A 19,109-nucleotide genomic window follows, 5' to 3' on the forward strand; every position below is an offset into this window, starting at 1 on the left:
GCATGTTGAGAGTTTAGTCACAATGATTACTGACTTGGATAAATAAAAAAATATATGTGACTTGGAATACTCACATGTCAAAGCACAAAATAGAACCAACCATGTGGCGGCCGTAATTCAGTAAGCTAATGGTTCTATGGTAAAGATTTTTTTTTCACTTTTGATAGTAAATAGTGCAGCCTATATTTTTAAACTTTATTTCATGAAATATTAATACTATATCCATATACACACATACCATTTGCAAAATAATGAGCTGAGATATGAAATCTATGCTTACTTTCAAGGGATATTAGATTTAGCAAGAAACCACATTCATAATTGACTAAGTATTAGAGGAGACACTGTTAATCATTACTATGCATGGTAAGCAAAGATCTGATGGTTTACATGCAGTTCATTTAGGTCAGCATAGGTACATTGAATATTCATTTTGGTTACATGAGAAGCCAAAAGATAATTCTCATTCTAATATTAGTTAATTACAATTGGCAGTTATTCATACAAAATCAAACCAAGAGCTGAAAGATGATTCCTCGAAGGTTTAGAAACACAAGTATCACAAATGCTCAACCATGAGGATCTGTGACCATCAAGGAATTCTGGCATAACTTGGAGAGCTTCAGAACAGGTGAGTCTCAGGCTCATAATTTAAACCAAGAGCTAATAAATTCAAAATAACTTATTAAATTGGAAGGGCAATGACACAAATTACAAAGGTAATTGACCATGACATTGTTGTTTTGCTGCAAAATCACAATACCCAGCCAAAAGTTCCTAAATTAGAAATGTATAGATTATCAAAAATAATCAGGAAAGTATGCGATCAAAACATTTTTCAAGAAATGTAATATTGATCCTTAAATTTTAAGAATTTTCTAGACCAAGATAACTTTATATTTTATCTTAATGTCTCGTATAAGTCTTTTAGTAATCTAGTTTCATGGTCAAAATAAGATGGCATTAATTACATCAAGGTCTTCTTATTTCACTATCAAATAAATATTGCGAAGTCATGTCTTATTGTAACCAAGAAAATATTCAAGTGAACATGATTTCATTCACTGACATTGATCTAGTTGTTTAAATAAGTCCACAAACAAGCATGCAATCATCAAGGCAGCTGTAAAATTAACTTATAGAAATGGATGCTTATTTTTTGCTCAATACCATCATTCCACAACGAAGAAAAAGCCTAAAATTTATTAAAAACTAATTTTGCTCATTTAAAGTATCAAGATTGAAGAATTGTCACCTTTAAAAATATTCACAACGAAGAAACAGCCTAAAATTTATTAAAAACTAATTTTGCTCATTTAAAGTATCAAGATTGAAGAATTGTCACCTTTAAAAATATTTTTGGAGAAAAACTTTCATATAAAATCCTTAGGATGAGTTCTTAGGTCAGGAAATGATTTAATAATCCAAGAGTAATACCTATGATACCAAGATGAATACCTATCACAGATCAGTAACCAAGAAAGAATTTGATGCATCAATTATGATTGGATGATAATCCAAAAAAGCTTGTTGATGTTCAACTTTAAACGAAAAAAAATTATTTCAATCAAGATTGCTTCAACCAAGATCATCTTGATTGACAACTATGATAAGGATTGACTAATAAGCAAATCTTTATCAAGGTGGTATGAAATCATAACTTAAACTCTCACTGTGAATAGTGGTCTATGAGTAATTCATGGTGACGTAGCCATTAATAAGTGACATTAATGTAATTTGAAGAGCAAAGGTCAATTTAGGAAATAAAATACTGCAGAAAATTGCCCTGCCACTATGAATTTAATCATTTCAATTGGCATTTTATAATCAATTTGCAAAAATTTTTGACGGATTAATAATAAAAGAAAATGTACTCACCGATCCCTGCAACAGAGAGAAGCATATCACACCAAGGGACCACCAGTCTACAGAGTGATTGTAAGGTTTCATTCGAAGAATTTCTGGAGCTGAACCAAAATAGGGGATCATTATATCAGCAATGCAAGAAATTTCATTTGTTTAGAGTACATAATTAATATAATTGATATTACAGAATAATTACTTCACAAATAAAACATCTGATTGTTTGAGAATATGTCACCAAGAGCTTGTGGCACTACTTACTTGTCAAAGTACATACTCGTAAACCCCTAGGTAATAACAGAACAAAATATTTTGTTTCCGCAAGACCCCAGTTTGTTTATAGATAGTTGATCTCATTTTAACTCTAATTCAGACTTCCAAATAAAGTTTTTTAAACAATGGAATAGTTTTATTAAAAATTTAATGCAATGCAGGCCTTTGCAAAAAATGACCAGACACATTTTGGTATATTCACTTTTATAGGGAATATTTTTATTTATTAGAAATTTTAATTTTTTGATAAGAATGGTTAATATACTGAGGTCTTTGATTTCACAAATTGATGGATAAAAATTAAGAAAATAAAGAATTATATGTATGTGAGTGTCCTTTCTTTCTATTTATACGTTTTAAAAATTTATACCAGTGTTTTTATACATTTTTGCATCGCCAAAGAGTGTTCTATTTCAAAGATATTTATATATTGAACACCGGATCTTTCTGTACACACACACACACACACATTTATATAAATATATATATATATATATATATATATATATATATATATATATATATATATATATATATATATATATATATATATATATATATATATATATATATATATATATATATATATATATATATATATATGTGTGTGTGTGTGTGTGTGTGTGTGTGTGTGTGTGTGTGTGTGTGTGAGTGCTGGCAGGAGTAAAAATAATTGAACCCGGTAGGGTCACCCATGCCAGATAGGTCGAAGGTTAGGAGCCAGACGAAAGGTAGTACACGCAGCATCCGTTCCTCAGTGAGGTGAATGCAATCTGACCCCAGTTGGGTGGCCATTGAGTGATGGTGTCGCGTTAAAATCACTATTGAGGAAGGCAACGGGAAACCAACTCAATTATCATTCCCAAGATGAATATCATGGACACTACAAAGAAATGAGTCCTGGCAACTAGGGGGCTCCGCCCAATCGACCATGTGTGTATCATTAACAGACAAGAAATTCCACACTTCTGTACAAATAAAACCCACCAACAAATAATTGAGTTCCTTCTCTCCCTTGAGAAAGGTGGCAGGGCCACCGAAAATTCAGAATACATATGAGTTTCTCTCTAGTGTTTTTCTGTATTTTTGTTTGCTAGTACAATCTTGGTGTACATTATTATTCATATCTATAAGACTTTCACATAAATTTAATATAAATAAGTTAATATATATATATACACACACACACACACTCATTCACATGGAAATAGATACAAGGAAAAGGGATAGGAACACATGTAAAGGACGAACACAGTAGAGGTGGGGAAGACGGAATTAAGCAGATAACAAGTGCACCAACATTTCCTAGACCGGGACTTGAACTCCTGATCTTTCCACTTTCCGGGCGGATGCTCTAACCACTTGAGCTATCCAGGAAACATAATTTACAATGAGATCTGCGATGTTTTAAGCAACCGAGTACCCCGATTCTTTGGCCTAGAGATGGCGAGGGAGCTGTTTCACCCACCAAAGGAGAAATAGACAACGCACAAGAGGAAAGGATAGTAGACTAGCAATCATACATGATCATTCAGGATAAGAACAGTGCACAGAACATGAGCACACAATGTGATATGTTCCACTGTTGTTACAAACATGTCTTATAGGAACAAATAAACATTATTGTTCTTAATTTCACCCGGCTGTAAGGATGTCTGCATAGGGTTCATAATAAATATGCATCATTATACCCTATAACAGCAAAGGCCTTTTGCACACATCCTCTGTATGTGTCAACAGTAACCACATTGTGCTTGTGCTTCGTGCTTAGTTTGGCTATATCATGTCAATCTCACCATTTCATTACAACACACCTCTATATTTCTTTTTGCAAATATTTTCCATACTTTCAGCTTTTTCTGAGCGAAATTCTTTTGATTGGCTTGTTTATTTAATCTCAATGTACCTTTAAGATGGGTTCTCTAGTTCAATAGGGTATTTATTGGTTTACGACTGATGTAATAACTACATTTCACTACAGTTTATTTTGAATTGAGCCAAACACAACACGAACATCTTTATGCCAAACCTATAGGTCTTCCGAGGAATAAATTGCTTCATTATTAGATGAACCCTGAAAGGCATAAATGTCTCATCCTCACACTGTTTCTCTGGGAGTGAAGTATAGTTGCAGCTATTTCTTTTGAGAATTCCATGTTCTCCTTTAAATTCAATTTTTGGTGGTAACTTGTAGCATCATCCCATTTGCTACTACATCAACAGATAGATCATCAGTAAATGTTGAACAATAGCTCCAGAATTTCCTCATTTGTTGCTGTAGGATGACTTCTTAATGGAGTTACAAACTCAGAATTCTTACACTCGGAAGCAGAAAAAGTATTTTCATCAGCATCAAAAAGCAAGTCATCTCCTCTTCCTTCTTCATTGAAAATTTCAAACAATGCATCTTTTAGAGAATTGTTCCTCACGACGGGGTTGCAAAATCACTGCAGCTTGTACCTCTGATATCCACTACTTAGTGGTAAGAAGTGATTCAAACAGTTTCTTCGAATTTTGCTAGAGACATATCCCACAAGGCTAACAATTGGTAGAAATGGGGAAACTAATAGGCTTTTATTTTGATTGAATAGTGAAATTGTAGTGGAGAAGAGTAATAAGGCAAAAGCAACAGTGCAGCAGGGGGACTTAGACAGAAGATTTAGGTGGAAAAAGAGTCCTGTGAAAAGGAGAGTGGGTAATGCCAAGCTGCAAGACTCTGAGATCTTCATTGCTTTTATTTTAACTCTGCAACAGCTACATGAGTCTGCATTTAAAATAGGACTCAAAACTACAAATGACTGCATAAAAACTAGTTCACTAAGCTATTTGAAAAATTAGTGAAGACATTACACAAAACATTAGCAAAATGTAACACTTACCCATGTACTGAAGGGTGCCACACATAGTATTTGTACGTGATCCGTATTTAAGCCATTTGGCCAAACCAAAATCAATGATTTGTACATGCCCATCAGCATCAAGCAGTATATTTTCTAATTTCAGATCTCTGTAAATGACACCAGCATTGTGCAAAAAATCTGCAATTAAAAGTACAATAAAGATTATATACAAAAATATTATGCCCCAAAAATGTGAATTCATATGGTTCAATGAAACAGCAAATTTATACACATTTTTTTCACCAAAATTTGGCCATATTCCTTCCTATAATTAACTTTCTTTAAATAACAAAATAAATACATATTTCTATTTAACATTAATTCATGATCCTGATTATGAAGATTAAAATATTCAATTGAAATTCATCAAATTTTAGCATAGTTCACTTAAGATTTTATGTATCATGAAAACAATATAGTACAGAAGTATTACACCCATCCTGGTTTTATGGTAACTCACAGTTGACCACTGACGGAAAAGACTAACTTTCTGTGGTTTTTCCTCTCCAATCTTGCAGAAACCTGCCTTCTAAGCACTGCCCAAGGAAAATTGCTGGGAGCAGGCAATTGTTTTCTCATCCAATCTTATTACTCAAATATCTTACTCTACAAAAATAGCACCTGTCTTGCACACAATAAAGAGTGGCTCATAAAGGAGGCTATAGGATAAATCAGATGGATGCATGGTAAAAAACTTCAAACAAGGCTAAGGTTTCTCCTAAGCAATACGTACTTGGAAGCCCTTCACAATATCAAAAGAAGGGAAACGGGGCATCCAATTAGTAATCACCTGAGAGGTGCCCCCCGAACTATCCATGGCAAGGAACTTCACTGCTTTTGTAACTCACTCTCAGGAGATGGCGGATTAAGCCAAATGAAATCGTTGTTTAATAGCTTAACTGGGAGGAAAACCTGACAATTAATTCACACACTTTTACTTTGCTTTGTGGATTTTGACGTAGACATACAAAACTCTAAAGAACTAAGAAACTGGTCAGGACTTCTTAAACACACATGCATTCAATTTATAATCCTGTTCTTCTTAAATTTTAATACTTCAATCTTTTCATTGGACTAGGGCTGACTGCATAAATCAGTTCTCTGGCCAAACTCTTTCGTCATAGATTTAAAACAGCTTTCATGTACCATGATGCTACTCTTCCATGGAATAGAATTTGATCATGACTGTGAGCATACTCCTCATCATTATTCAATCCTCCATAACCTTTCCCCCATTTTTGGTAAAACTTTTTCATTTTCTTGCCCTTTCAAATTTCTAAGTAAGTTTGCGATAGTTTATGATTAGTATGAATTTAAGTTTATTATTAGAGGTTTAAAAAATATTCATGTTTTGAAAAACTTACATTTCACCCTAGTTAGGCCAACACTAAAGTGTAACTCATTTTTGTGGAATCCTAATTACAAAAAATGTAAGAATAATACTGAAAGAGTCCAAAAGAATTTTTTTACATGAATTTGTTTTAAAATGGGTGTTTGTTAAAAAGTTAACATAAGGTAATATGAGAATATAGAATTACCTTCACTTGACAAATATTACATTTTAATAGATCTAATATTTTTGTTTATGTTAACTAACAATTCTACTGATTGCCTAAATTTACCGGAAATGAAAAAAATATCATCCTCCAACAACTGATACATTAACCCAAGCCTTTTAATACCTAAGTTTCATTTACAAATTTTTTTAAATAAGTACATATAAGTTTTATTCACCAATACCAAGAATATGTAAAACAAAACACAGTTTGGTGATATGTAATTATTAAGAAACCTAGTTTGCTTACATAATGGAATAATGTGTTATTTATCTACTTCTTTTATTACTTCTCCCATACCTTAGAGCTATTTCGTCAAAATCATATTTGACAGGACTGTTGCTATAAATAAGAAATCCATCAACTACTATAAAATGTTCCTATCCTCCTGGTCTTACTGACAGGTTATCATTTTTGGTATTATTTGGAAGGTCTACAAGATCTCTAAAATAATGTACTTTCAACAATTATGCACAATTTTTGCTTCTGTAATATTGTTGGAAAAACTTTGTTAAATGAGTTTGTTTGATTCAGACAGAAGTATTATTCCAACTGAGACTTTAATTGTGATTTTCTTTTAGGATTTCCAAAAATTAGAGCTATACAATGTACAACAAGAGCATCCAAGATGCTCATTGGCAATGTAATTAGAAATTAGGATCCTTCAAAATGTGCTTCATATGTGTCTGATCCAGGACTATCTGAAAATTATATTCTTGCGACTATATTAACCTTGTGAGCGTTACATTGTGTTCTTCTTTTAATGATCATTTAATTAATTTAAATTTCAGAAATTTGGGCCAGAAACCTTCCAATACATAGCCTCCCCCTCACCTAGACCACTAATACGCTGCTGCACCTAAACTCAACTTACCCCCTCTTCCTTACCCCCTCTCCTCTCCATTACTCCCCTCTTGGTGCCAGACTATTTAAGTTGAAAAAATGCTGATGTTTGTTACCAGATGATGATATGCAGCATCGAAACCATGGCCGTGAAATATCAAATATTTATTGTGAAGTGTAAAGTTTCTTTTTTAACCTCACAATGAAGGTATTCCACAAAATTAAACCTGAAACTGTCATGCGCAACGCGTACGCAATAAACGAGTGTGGGTGTGATTAATATAAACATCACACTCTGGTGCAGTGAGATAGTCATTACATCTTTCAAAGAACCAATAGCCTGGGTAAGCCCTTCTTATTGCTACCTCATAGTAAGTTAAGATTGTTATCAGTAACACTGCGCACAAATTCAACTGGATCAAATCATAAAATCAGTCAGGTCCTTCAAAGATAGTATGGTTTGATTAGGGAAATAGGGAGATCATCCATATTCCATTTAACATTTGGAAAGTTGTCATCACCAAATAGCAACAATTAAGTCATATCATCATGTATAATTTTGTTTACCATTTCATAAAGAGTACTGTAGACTTCAAAGAATTAAAAAGAGACGTTTCAGGCGTGATATGGTGGAATATCATGATTAATTAAAAATAGCAATTTTCCACAAAAATAAAATTTAATGCGACCGGTTTCAATGTTACTACATCATCATCAGGTGATGATGATGTAGTAACATTGAAACCGGTCGCATTAAATTTTATTTTTGTGGAAAATTGCTATTTTTAATTAATTCAAAGAATTAGTTATGAGGGATAAGACCAATAGCCATTTTTAGCCCATTACATTTAACTATAATAAAAATATGCTCACTAATAACCTTTCAATAATAGTTTATGTCAAATCGCTTAATTTATAGTGATAATGGTGTGCACTGTCATCTTATCAATGTGAATACTATCTTTGATCATGTACACACTTTACCAACGGTCTGCATGGACTTCACGCACACATCAGGAAAACATCGTTACTGATTATTTTTATGCAAACTTAGTATGTATACAAGGTAAGATAATACTATTTGATATACCAATTAATACTTTCATTATTTAAATATTTTAAATAACTACAAAAACAGGCAGAGCAAATTAAATAGTGTTGAAGCTCAAATCAATTTCTAAAACCTTTATGTAAAAGCCTATAATATATATCCAGAAAAACTGTTAACCCTCGTCCATAAAATAACTTTTTAAATTAAAACTTACCAAGAGCAAGTGCGATTTCAGCTATGATAATTTTCACTACCTCCTCTGGTAAGGGCCCATAGTTATTCCACAGTCTTAGCAGCTCCCCTCCTGGTATGAATGTACTAACTGAAATTTTCAAAGGTAAAACATTAAAAAGTAAAACAATGATGCTGAAAAGCTATAGTTCAGCAAAAAGACATTTGGAGTGTTATGAAGCAATGAGCATTAAGAGGGATTTCACAGTAAAATGAATTTACTGAAACATTTAGTTACATATGTTATAAATTTTGTGTCAAATCTGATCTAATTATCTTGAAAAATTAACAGAGAAATGTATAAAAGTAATATATGTCACTAAAAAACAAGAAAGGATTTAAATTCAACGAGAGCTTGTGACAATGAAAATGCACTTCACTAAAATTAATGACTTTACTAAATCACACAGCTTTATTTATAATGGACAGTGTTAGAAATGACAGTCATGATTTGCAGAGACATACAAACATAAGGAGATCAAAAAGGTTTTATTAGTTCACAGATAGTTTGAATATGCTTCAATATTAATGTCCCTTGAAAAAATCTAATTTACTTCTTATATACTCAAGCTATGATTCACCAATAGTTGGGCTGAATATGTTGGTAGCATAAGTTTGTTGAAAAATCAAACTTCCTCATGCATCTCAATTAAAATGATCCCTATGTAGAAACAATTTTTTTGGTTTTTCTTGATTTTATTATTTTTAATTGTTTCAATGCATTGACTTTAAATTTACATACACTCCAAAGACTCGCCCAGTGAGCAACAGAGGCCCAGAGATGGAAACACTTATGGCTCATAATCTTCACATTTCCATGACAGGCAAACAGCCTTACAGGTACAGGTAGCTTTACCTGCACGCTAATAACTCATGCAAAGTTATTTACATCTTGAATGACCAAATGAGCTGAATTAAACAATATCATTCTCAGAAATGTTTTTGCACGGGAATTTCAAAAATCTCTAAATATTCAACATGAAAAATAAATTACTGAAAGTCAAACCATATACTTCTTCATACCAGTAGCTGCGACCAATTAGTTTTCGAAATTGCTCTTTAGAATATCAAGTTTTCTGAAATCTCAACAACCGCTCAGCTTTCTGGGACTTAAATGGAACCATTCTTGTACTGTTCTTTGATTATTGTAGCAGTTTATTAGTACCTCCTACTTAATTTCATAAATATGTTGTTTCATTAAAAATTACCACAAAAAATGAAGCTTCACTGATTTTCTAAATATATTATTTCTGATCTGCATTATACAATTCAATTTTGCAGTTCACTCTGCATTATTTTAGAATTTCCATAGAATGCAGCAGATAAGTCAAAGTGATGTGTTACATTCATCAAGCTTCCAAGGATATTTAATCAGTCAACAAAAAATACCAGGTTTGAAATGCACTCATTATCTTAAGGGTCCTGCGAAATTCCCACAAACCTTGATGGAAACAATTATTTTCAGGAGTAATTCCATATTTTTAATCTGGAAAGCATTTCCAAGCTTAAAACACTCTTCTTCCTTCGTTAAGAGTAGGCTAATTGCCATGTCATGTTTCTCTCCATCCTTCTCTTCCATTGTCTCAAAATTCTAATTCTACCATATCACCCACCAATCCTTAATGGTGCAAATGACCTCAGCTGTTGGTCACCTACCCTCATAATAAGACGACATCACTTAAACTCAATTTATTCACTGAGAGCATTCTTAATGCTCTTATAAGAGTTCCCATGTTTATTTATATTCAAAGATTAGTTCTCCTAATCTTTTAAATTGCTCATATTCCACGAAAAGTCATCACCAAAAAGTAGGCATAGAAAGTAAATCAACATTTATTGTATCAAGTCACATGAACATTCATGATTAATTTATAGATTGCAGTTAATGTTATGATTATATTTCTGTTAGTAGTAGTATTTAGGGGAGACGACCGACTGCTGAGGTCATTGGCACCATTAGGGATGGACAGGAAAGGATGAAGGGTAGAGAGAAACTTGGCGTTGTCATTGGCCTACTCTTTACGAGAGGCACCAAAGGGCTCGCAATTTAACGTCCCAGCCGATGGACGGTGTACTCACTCAAAGTGCCCTCCACAAAGCACCTCAAGTAGGGAACGAGATACCACTGAAAAATATTCAACACTGCCGGGATTTGAACCTGGACCCTCTGGGTGGGAAGCTGGTGCGATAGCCACCGCACCATCTCGATAAACTTATGTTTACTGTATGATAAAATTTAAACTAAATTCAAGTAGTAAATTTGTTCTTAGTTTTGAATTTTGCTTTTTTCTTGAAATGACCAACTGAAAAATTTTACTCTTTTGGACAGAGAAACAATCTCAGATTTACCCCACAGTTTCTCACTTAGTTCACTAATGACTTTAGTCTGTAATAATAATAGTTTATTTACCCAATTGACAAATACATAGTATGGTAGAGAATATCATACATCTTGTAATCATATACGGTACGTCAAGAAGTACAGTAACTTAATAACTATTAGCCAGAAAACATATTTTTCGTGGCTGGGGGATTATTGATATAGGTCGATAAGTTCCCACATCCCCTTTCACCTTTTTTCTTATATATCGGTATTACCTTGGATACTTTGAAGGCATCAGGATAGATACCATCTCTCAGACTCTGATTTACAAGCGAGAGTAAGGGACTTGAAATCTTATCTACACAGTTATTTATAATTTTTCCTGATATACCATTTATATCAGTTGAAGCTTTCTTCCCTACTTTGGTAATATGTGAGCAAAGCTCTGATATGCTGCAAGGTTTAAGAAAAATAGACTTCAAAGGCGCAACAAAGGAGATATTGATATTATGAGGAAGATGTTGTGCGTTAACCATTGGCAGCTTTAAGAAGGAGCAATTGAATTCATTTGCCAGTTTTATTGGATCTGCTGGTTTACTTTTATCATCCCTAGACTGGGCTGGTAACTCCACTATATTAGAGCTAGAATTTTGTTCAATAATATGCCATGCCATTTAAGTAATATTAGTTGCATTTAAGATTAGTTTATCATTTTATTCTTTCTTTGATTTCTTAATAACACTATGGTACAGCTTTTTTTAGGTAGAATATTCATGGTGAAATGTGTTATCTGTACAGGACACATTATTTTGTGATATAGTTCTTAATATCCGAGACAAATGCCTAATTTCTTGAGTGATCCAGTTTTTTTGAATGGGTTTCGGGTGCTTAATTGGTTCAAAGGGAAAGGCTGATTCAAAGTGAAACAAAAACATTCTGTAGAAAAGGTCAAAGTTACTGTTCAGGGAGTTATTCCCATTCAACTAATTCCAATTCTCTTGACTCAAGAGAAATTGAAAGTGGCTGACATACGAGTCACTAAAGATCCTCTTTAATATGGTAGGGGCAATGGCAGATTCGCTCAATTCAGACACATTGAAAACAGACATAATTGCACAGTGATCAGAAAAGCTGGGTCAAAAACAACATTATCAACTTGGGATTCTGGATTCCAGCAGGGTATTTTAACTTGTAGGATTATTTACCAAGGGTTTTCTGTAATAGGGGGCTAATCAAGACAGCAGTTTTCTTTGATTATTACAATCAGTGAGAAGGTTACAATTGAAGTCTCCTATGAAAATTATTGCAGGCCTCCTGAAATAAGTAGTGATATTATAGAGAATTGGTCCAATTTTTCAATGAAGTCTCCAAAGGATCCTACAGGTGATTGATACAATACAGAGATAATTAGAATATACTCATTGACAGTATGTTTTGCTACTGAACATTCAAATACCTGTTCAGTGTTCAAGGACTGCAGATTTATCTTCAGATTTTCATGCACAATATTGTTTTTTACATACATAACCACTGCACCATGGCGTATCACTTTTCGACAATAACAGTCCCCTATCACGTACCCTGGAATTGTGACATCCACTTCACTCATCCAATACTCACAAAGGCAAATGTGGTTCCTCAAGTAAAAGTCCTTGGAGAGTTCCTCGTCAACACTGGTTTTATCGTGTACAATTCCATTATTACATTTGGATCATGTCTTTCTACCTTCCCAAACATTAACCACTCCGCCTTCTACCAAAACTCATCCCTACCCTCCATCATTAAAGCACAAAATCTCTATGGCCCAGCTTGGCTAACATCACATCACTCTTTGACCAATTTGGTCATAGGTATTGAGACATAGGTAATGCAGCCCTATTTCTCATTTAACCTTCATACTTCTCTACATCTCTCTCTCCTGGTCCCTGCTTGACAAACTGCATTGGTACAAAAGTAACCAACTCAATTTGGCAAACGTAAGCCACAGAGTACATCGCTGCATGATAATATTGAATCTTGGCCAGCAGCACTAAGAAAACTGTACAGCTGAGAGTGAGAATGTTTATTCGCTTTCAATATATGCCTTCACCAGAGGCGGCGGGGTATAGCCCTCACCTGCTAATCCTGAGGTCGCGAGTCCAGCCTAGGTGGGTTTTCTTCCACCTTAGGCATGGATTTTTGTAATGATTAGGGCTGGGTAAAAGAAGGGACTAAGACGTCTCAATCTCCCCCCAATAAAAAGTCATTAAATAAATAAATTTAAATGTTATTATGCCAAATAGAGATGTTTATTGCAGAAAAACAGGGAAATGCTGAAGCTCTGTGCCTCTAATGCTCAAGACACCATTGCTATTGCTGCCATTGTTGACCACATTTAAAATTCAACTCAATATCCAATAAAAGATCCGCAAAAATTTTATAATGGAAAATAAATGCAAATAGTGCTAAAGCCATCCCATTCTATACCACTTTCTTTACTTCACTTACAGGGACGGGCATCTGTGCAATAAGACTTCAGTTAAGCACAAACTGTAATGCATTTATCTTAATTTCAACAAACTTCAATCAGACCCCTTGGGTTAGATTTTCTTCAGCTAATTAAAATACTCACCAATAAATAATTGCTTCTTAGATTGCCAGAAAAAAGGACAGTTTACAATAAAGGGATGATGGCCACACATTGATTGGATCATGACTTCATCCTTCACCTGTTTAATGGCATTGTCAGCAATGATCTATAATAGAAAACACATTAGCTAGCACAATAGCTAACCTCTTAAATTATTTTTAACTATCTGTACTCAACTTTAGATTTGCACAGTTCAAAATAAGTAGGAATTTTTTATAGAGGACTTAAGTAGTTACCATTCAACCTTGCATTGCCCAATCGGGCTTAAAACAAAACACCTTATAAATAGCTACAAAACTGAAGCCTGTGGTGGCCATACAGACACATTGTGGACAATCATCTGGAAACCAATTCATATGAAGTTGACTACTTGGGTTCTGCTGCGATCATCTATATAAATTTTAGCTTATTAATTAAGTTACTATAAACTATACTGTCTAATATTGGAGAATAGAAGTGTAAGATATCCTATTAATGGCTGTGCCATATCGCTTGGCATTCATGTCTAATATGTATATTTAAATGAAAGTCACAAGTCTAATGATAGATTACAATGTATATGTATATATTTAACTGCAAAAATGTTTCCATGACTAGGACTTGAACCACCGATCTTCGACTGGCTGGGCAATGTTCTTAACCGATTCAGCTATCAAGGAGACATATTATGCCAAAATATGCAGGGGGATTCATGCAAACCAAAAGCCCGAAACCCTTGGCCTGGAGATAGCATTAGGGAGCTATTTCACATACCAAAGGAGAAATGAATGAGGACACAAGAGGAATAGGATAGTGGGGAAAGCAACCAAGCAAAGTAATAAATAATAGAAACAGTGTATTTCGTGGCATGCATAGCCAAAAGAAGGAAACAAGCCACATTGTCCAAATATACCAATCAGTTCAGTTTTCTGTACATGAGATTGTCTTGTATATATGCAAGGTATATTTATACAAACCTTGTATACATACTAAGTTTGCATAAAAATAATCAGTAACGATGTTTTCCTGATGTGTGCGTGAAGTCCATGCAGACCGTTGGTAAAGTGTGTACATGATCAAAGATAGTATTCACATTGATAAGATGACAGTGCACACCATTATCACTATAAATTAAGCGATTTGACATAAACTATTATTGAAAGGTTATTAGTGAGCATATTTTTATTATAGTTAAATGTAATGGGCTAAAAATGGCTATTGGTCTTATCCCTCATAACTAATTCTTTGAATTAATTAAAAATAGCAATTTTCCACAAAAATAAAATTTAATGCGACCGGTTTCAATGTTACTACATCATCATCACCTGATGATGATGTAGTAACATTGAAACCGGTCGCATTAAATTTTATTTTTGTGGAAAATTGCTATTTTTAATTAATCATGATATTCCACCATATCACGCCTGAAACGTCTCTTTTTAATTCTTTGAAGTCTACAGTACTCTTTATGAAATGGTAAACAAAATTATACATGATGATATGACTTAATTGTTGCTATTTGGTGATGACAACTTTCCAAATGTTAAATGGAATATGGATGATCTCCCTATTTCCCTAATCAAACCATACTATCTTTGAAGGACCTGACTGATTTTATGATTTGATCCAGTTGAATTTGTGCGCAGTGTTACTGATAACAATCTTAACTTACTATGAGGTAGCAATAAGAAGGGCTTACCCAGGCTATTGGTTCTTTGAAAGATGTAATGACTATCTCACTGCACCAGAGTGTGATGTTTATATTAATCAACTTCAACCCATCAACATAGCAATCTAAAAAAGCCATCCTCATAGTAAAAAACCATAAACACAGTAATCAACTCAAAGGTCGGTTTGGTAGGTGATAGTAGAGTTCGTCCAATACTAAGCCCGATGGCGTGTGAAATTCACACATCAGGGTAGGGGAGCAGTTCCTTTCCCTGTGCCGGTTATGGTTTCCCAGAAATATCTGGTACCCGAAAAATCACATAGCTTGGGTGGAGCTGCAGGTGCTCAGAGTGGCTCGTCCAGGAATCGAACCTGGGCCCTCCACTCAGTAGTCCAATGCTCTAATCCCTGGACTACTGCGACCCACCATCCTCACAGTATTACCCTGAATTAGTTTATCACTAGTTATCTCATATCAATCGCCAGCCACTTAGAAACAATAATTTGGCCAAAACAGTGGTGACACTATAACATTGACGACGCTGTTTCTCCTCTATTCAATTTGATTTGACAACCATGCTACAAGATTGCAATACACAGGTTATTATTGAGTTTAGGAACAATACCATGTTACCCTAAGTGATTTCCAGCTGAACTGAAGGAAACTATCAAGATTAAAAAGCATCCCTGTAAATCTTTTAGGTCCTCATGTGATTTTCACTTCCATGCTAGCTTCTGTGAATTACATCAGTTTTGGACGAAGGCAATTACACAACACTGCTCCAATTATATTAATTCCTCACAGGATAATCTATTTATAAATAAAAGAGCTTTGGAGTCATATAAATAATCTTCATTACCCCAAGATAACCAGCTTAAATAAAATTGATGAAAAGAATAGTAGATCATTAGTTTCCACAGCCATCTGACTGGCGGTTCTTGGTACTGGCTGTTGAGCATTTTTGCTCCACATGCAGCCAATTCCAAAATCACCAAATCAATTTTTTACTATGCTCACTTGCTAAGTATTTCAGTCGTTCACTCGTTCGTCCACTAGGCATTCTTTTCAACACATCTTCTATGAAGCGGAAAATCAACCACAACTAATGTACAGGTTTTTCAAAATAATATTTTCCATAAATTGGGTCATAAGGCTTTTTGCATTTTACCCTAGCCAAAATTCTTTTCATCTCCCAGAATTCCCTTTCCTACCGCATCCCCACCATATTTAACTCTCTGGTCACAAATTTGCCTTCCCAGTAACTCTTCCCGTCACCTGAGATTTTTAGCTCTCTTCTTAAATGCCACTAGGTAGTTAAGCTCCCACTAAGGAGTCTCCATCTTTTCATGTGCCATATTTTATTTTATTTCTTAATTTTTAAATATTATTTTTACACTGGTAATTTATTTATTGGTTATCGTGTCAGCCAATGTACAAAACCACCATACCATTTTTGGTGGCATTGGAAAAAATAAATAAAAATCAATCTGGATGACATGATTTATTTTGATATCAGAATAGGTTTTGACTATGGTCCACCCCATTCTCCAAGCAAAAATTAGTAAAAGTGTTGGTACTAATATTCAAATACCCAAAAATAAGGGAGAAAATAATTACACCATAGCAAGATATACTAATAAAACTACTTGGTCTAATATTTTTATAATGCATTTTAAATGAGCTTATGAGGTAATTTAATTCTATTATTAGTTTTAATTTACTTTCCTTTGTTACTACTCGATGCAATGATTGTTTTCCCCAAATATGACTTTCTTCTAACAATTTCTAGTACAGAGGATGCTGGAGTGGCATCGATTACATATAATATAGGTGAATAAGCCTTAAAATTTTTCTTAGAAATAATGGTTGAGTCTTTTCACTGAAATTCCTTGTCACTATGACAAAATTGCAATGTATTTCCTTCATTTGAAAAGCAAAAACATTAGGGATGTACACGCGGATATACTGATAGAAGGTGAACATATTGGCAATGCATGGAAGGAATACATCGAAGGACTCTAACAAGGTCCGAGGTCACTCGAAGAAAACCTGATTAAGGATGAGAGTGAAATGAAGAATGAAAACCAAAGCCCAAACGTACTGAGGAGGGAATTCGATAGAGCAGTAAAAGACCTTAAGAAAAACAAAGCTCCTGGAGAAGAAAAAATCTACGGAGACATAATCAAGGTGCTCGGAAACAAATCCAAGGACAATCTGTATGGAAGCTGTAAAGATAGCTACAAAGATGGAATATATGATCGCGATACCAAAGAAGACAAGGACAGAGAAATATGAGGAACACCTAACCTTGAGTCTTCGGTCACATGCATAAAAAATACTTATGTGAATAATAACTCTAAGGGTGGAATGTAAAATTGAAGATAACCTATAGGAAAACCAATTTGGCTTCAGGAAGAACAGAGGAACCAGGGAAGCCATACTCATTCCGAGAATCATGAGAGGGAAAACAATAGATGTGAAAAAGCAACTGTACTTGGCATTCGTAGACTTGTAAAAAGCCTTCGACAATGTGGAATGGAACAAGATGTTTGGACTTAGGGAACAACTCGGAACAGATTAAAACACCAGAAGAATAATCAATCAGATATACAAGATGCAAGTAGCCACAATGTCAATGAGAGATGGAAGCCATATAGAGGCTAAAATTAACAAAGGAGTTAGACAAGAAAGCAGCTTCTCACCTGTATTGCTAAACATGTACCTGAAGGAGGCAATAAGAGAAACACAAGGCATCGGATTGAATGGAATTAGGATAAATGGAGAAAAGATAAACATTCTGCGCTTTGCCGACGATATTGCAATGATAGCAGAAAACCAGGAGGATCTTCAAAGGTCACTAAACATATTGGATCAAGTTCTACAAAGATACAACATGAATAAAAACAAGACGAAGACTAAAATCCTAGTATGTGGAAGAGTGAAGCGGAATACAGTAATCACACTGAAAGGACAAAAATTAGAGCAAGTGGATTCGTTCACCTATCTGGGAAGTGCCATTACATGTGACGGAAGAAGTACTACAGACATCGAGCAAAGAATAGCTCAAGCTAAGAGAGCATTCACAATGAAAAGAAAACTGCTGTGTTCAAAGAAGATATAACTACAGACGAGGAAACAATATGTGAAAACATTTATAGGGAGCATGGCACTCTATGGATCAGAAGCATGGACTATTGGAAAAGTAGACCAGAAAAGACTAGGAGCCTTCAAAACCTGGCACTGGAGGAGGCTAATTAAGATCAAATGGATGGATAAAATAATAAATGAAGAAGTTTACAGAAGAATTGACAAAGAATGGACCTTATGGAACACCGTAGAGAAAAGAAGAACCAGATGGATTGGCCAAACCCTGAGGCACAATGGATTCATGAAGAATAAAATAGAAGGAAAAATAGAGGTAAAAGTCCAAAGAGGAAGGCCAAGGGATAAATACATGGGACTAATGAAGAAGAAAGTACATTGCAAAATATACCAGGAAGTAAGCCAATTAGCATAGGATAGGGTAGGATGGAGGTGCAGCCAACCAATCTCAGGATTGAACGACCAATGATGATGATTTCCTTCATTTTTCTACAAATATATCCACAAATTAATTGTACTTTTTCTGATACTTAATCTATTTTCTGAAATATATATTTGAATGCTACCTTTTGTGACAACATTCTATTAATGTTATTTTATGTTAAGAGTTACCCCAGTCAAACAAACTATTATCTCTTTCCTGGATTCTAATATTAAATCGTAATGGAGTAAACAACTCAATCAGTAACA

The 19,109-nt window shown here is 34.3% G+C and overlaps 1 protein-coding gene across 2 annotated transcripts in view; it reads right to left on the reverse strand.

Moving 5' to 3' along the window:
* The window catches only part of S6KL (S6 Kinase Like), a 148,131-nt gene that overhangs the window by 127,835 nt on the left and 1,187 nt on the right, over positions 1–19,109 (reverse strand). For both annotated transcript variants that reach the window (XM_071590953.1, XM_071590954.1), the window contains exons 4-7: positions 13,652–13,775; positions 8,701–8,808; positions 5,016–5,174; positions 1,879–1,967 (exon numbers count right to left, since the gene is read on the reverse strand). In XM_071590953.1, the coding sequence (XP_071447054.1) occupies positions 1,879–1,967; positions 5,016–5,174; positions 8,701–8,808; positions 13,652–13,775 (480 nt within the window). The remainder of the gene's footprint in view (positions 1–1,878; positions 1,968–5,015; positions 5,175–8,700; positions 8,809–13,651; positions 13,776–19,109) is intronic.

This window comes from Hetaerina americana, unplaced genomic scaffold, assembly GCF_022747635.1.
Source record: "Hetaerina americana unplaced genomic scaffold, ioHetAmer1.1.p SCAF_4, whole genome shotgun sequence".
Lineage (NCBI taxonomy): Eukaryota > Metazoa > Arthropoda > Insecta > Odonata > Calopterygidae > Hetaerina > Hetaerina americana.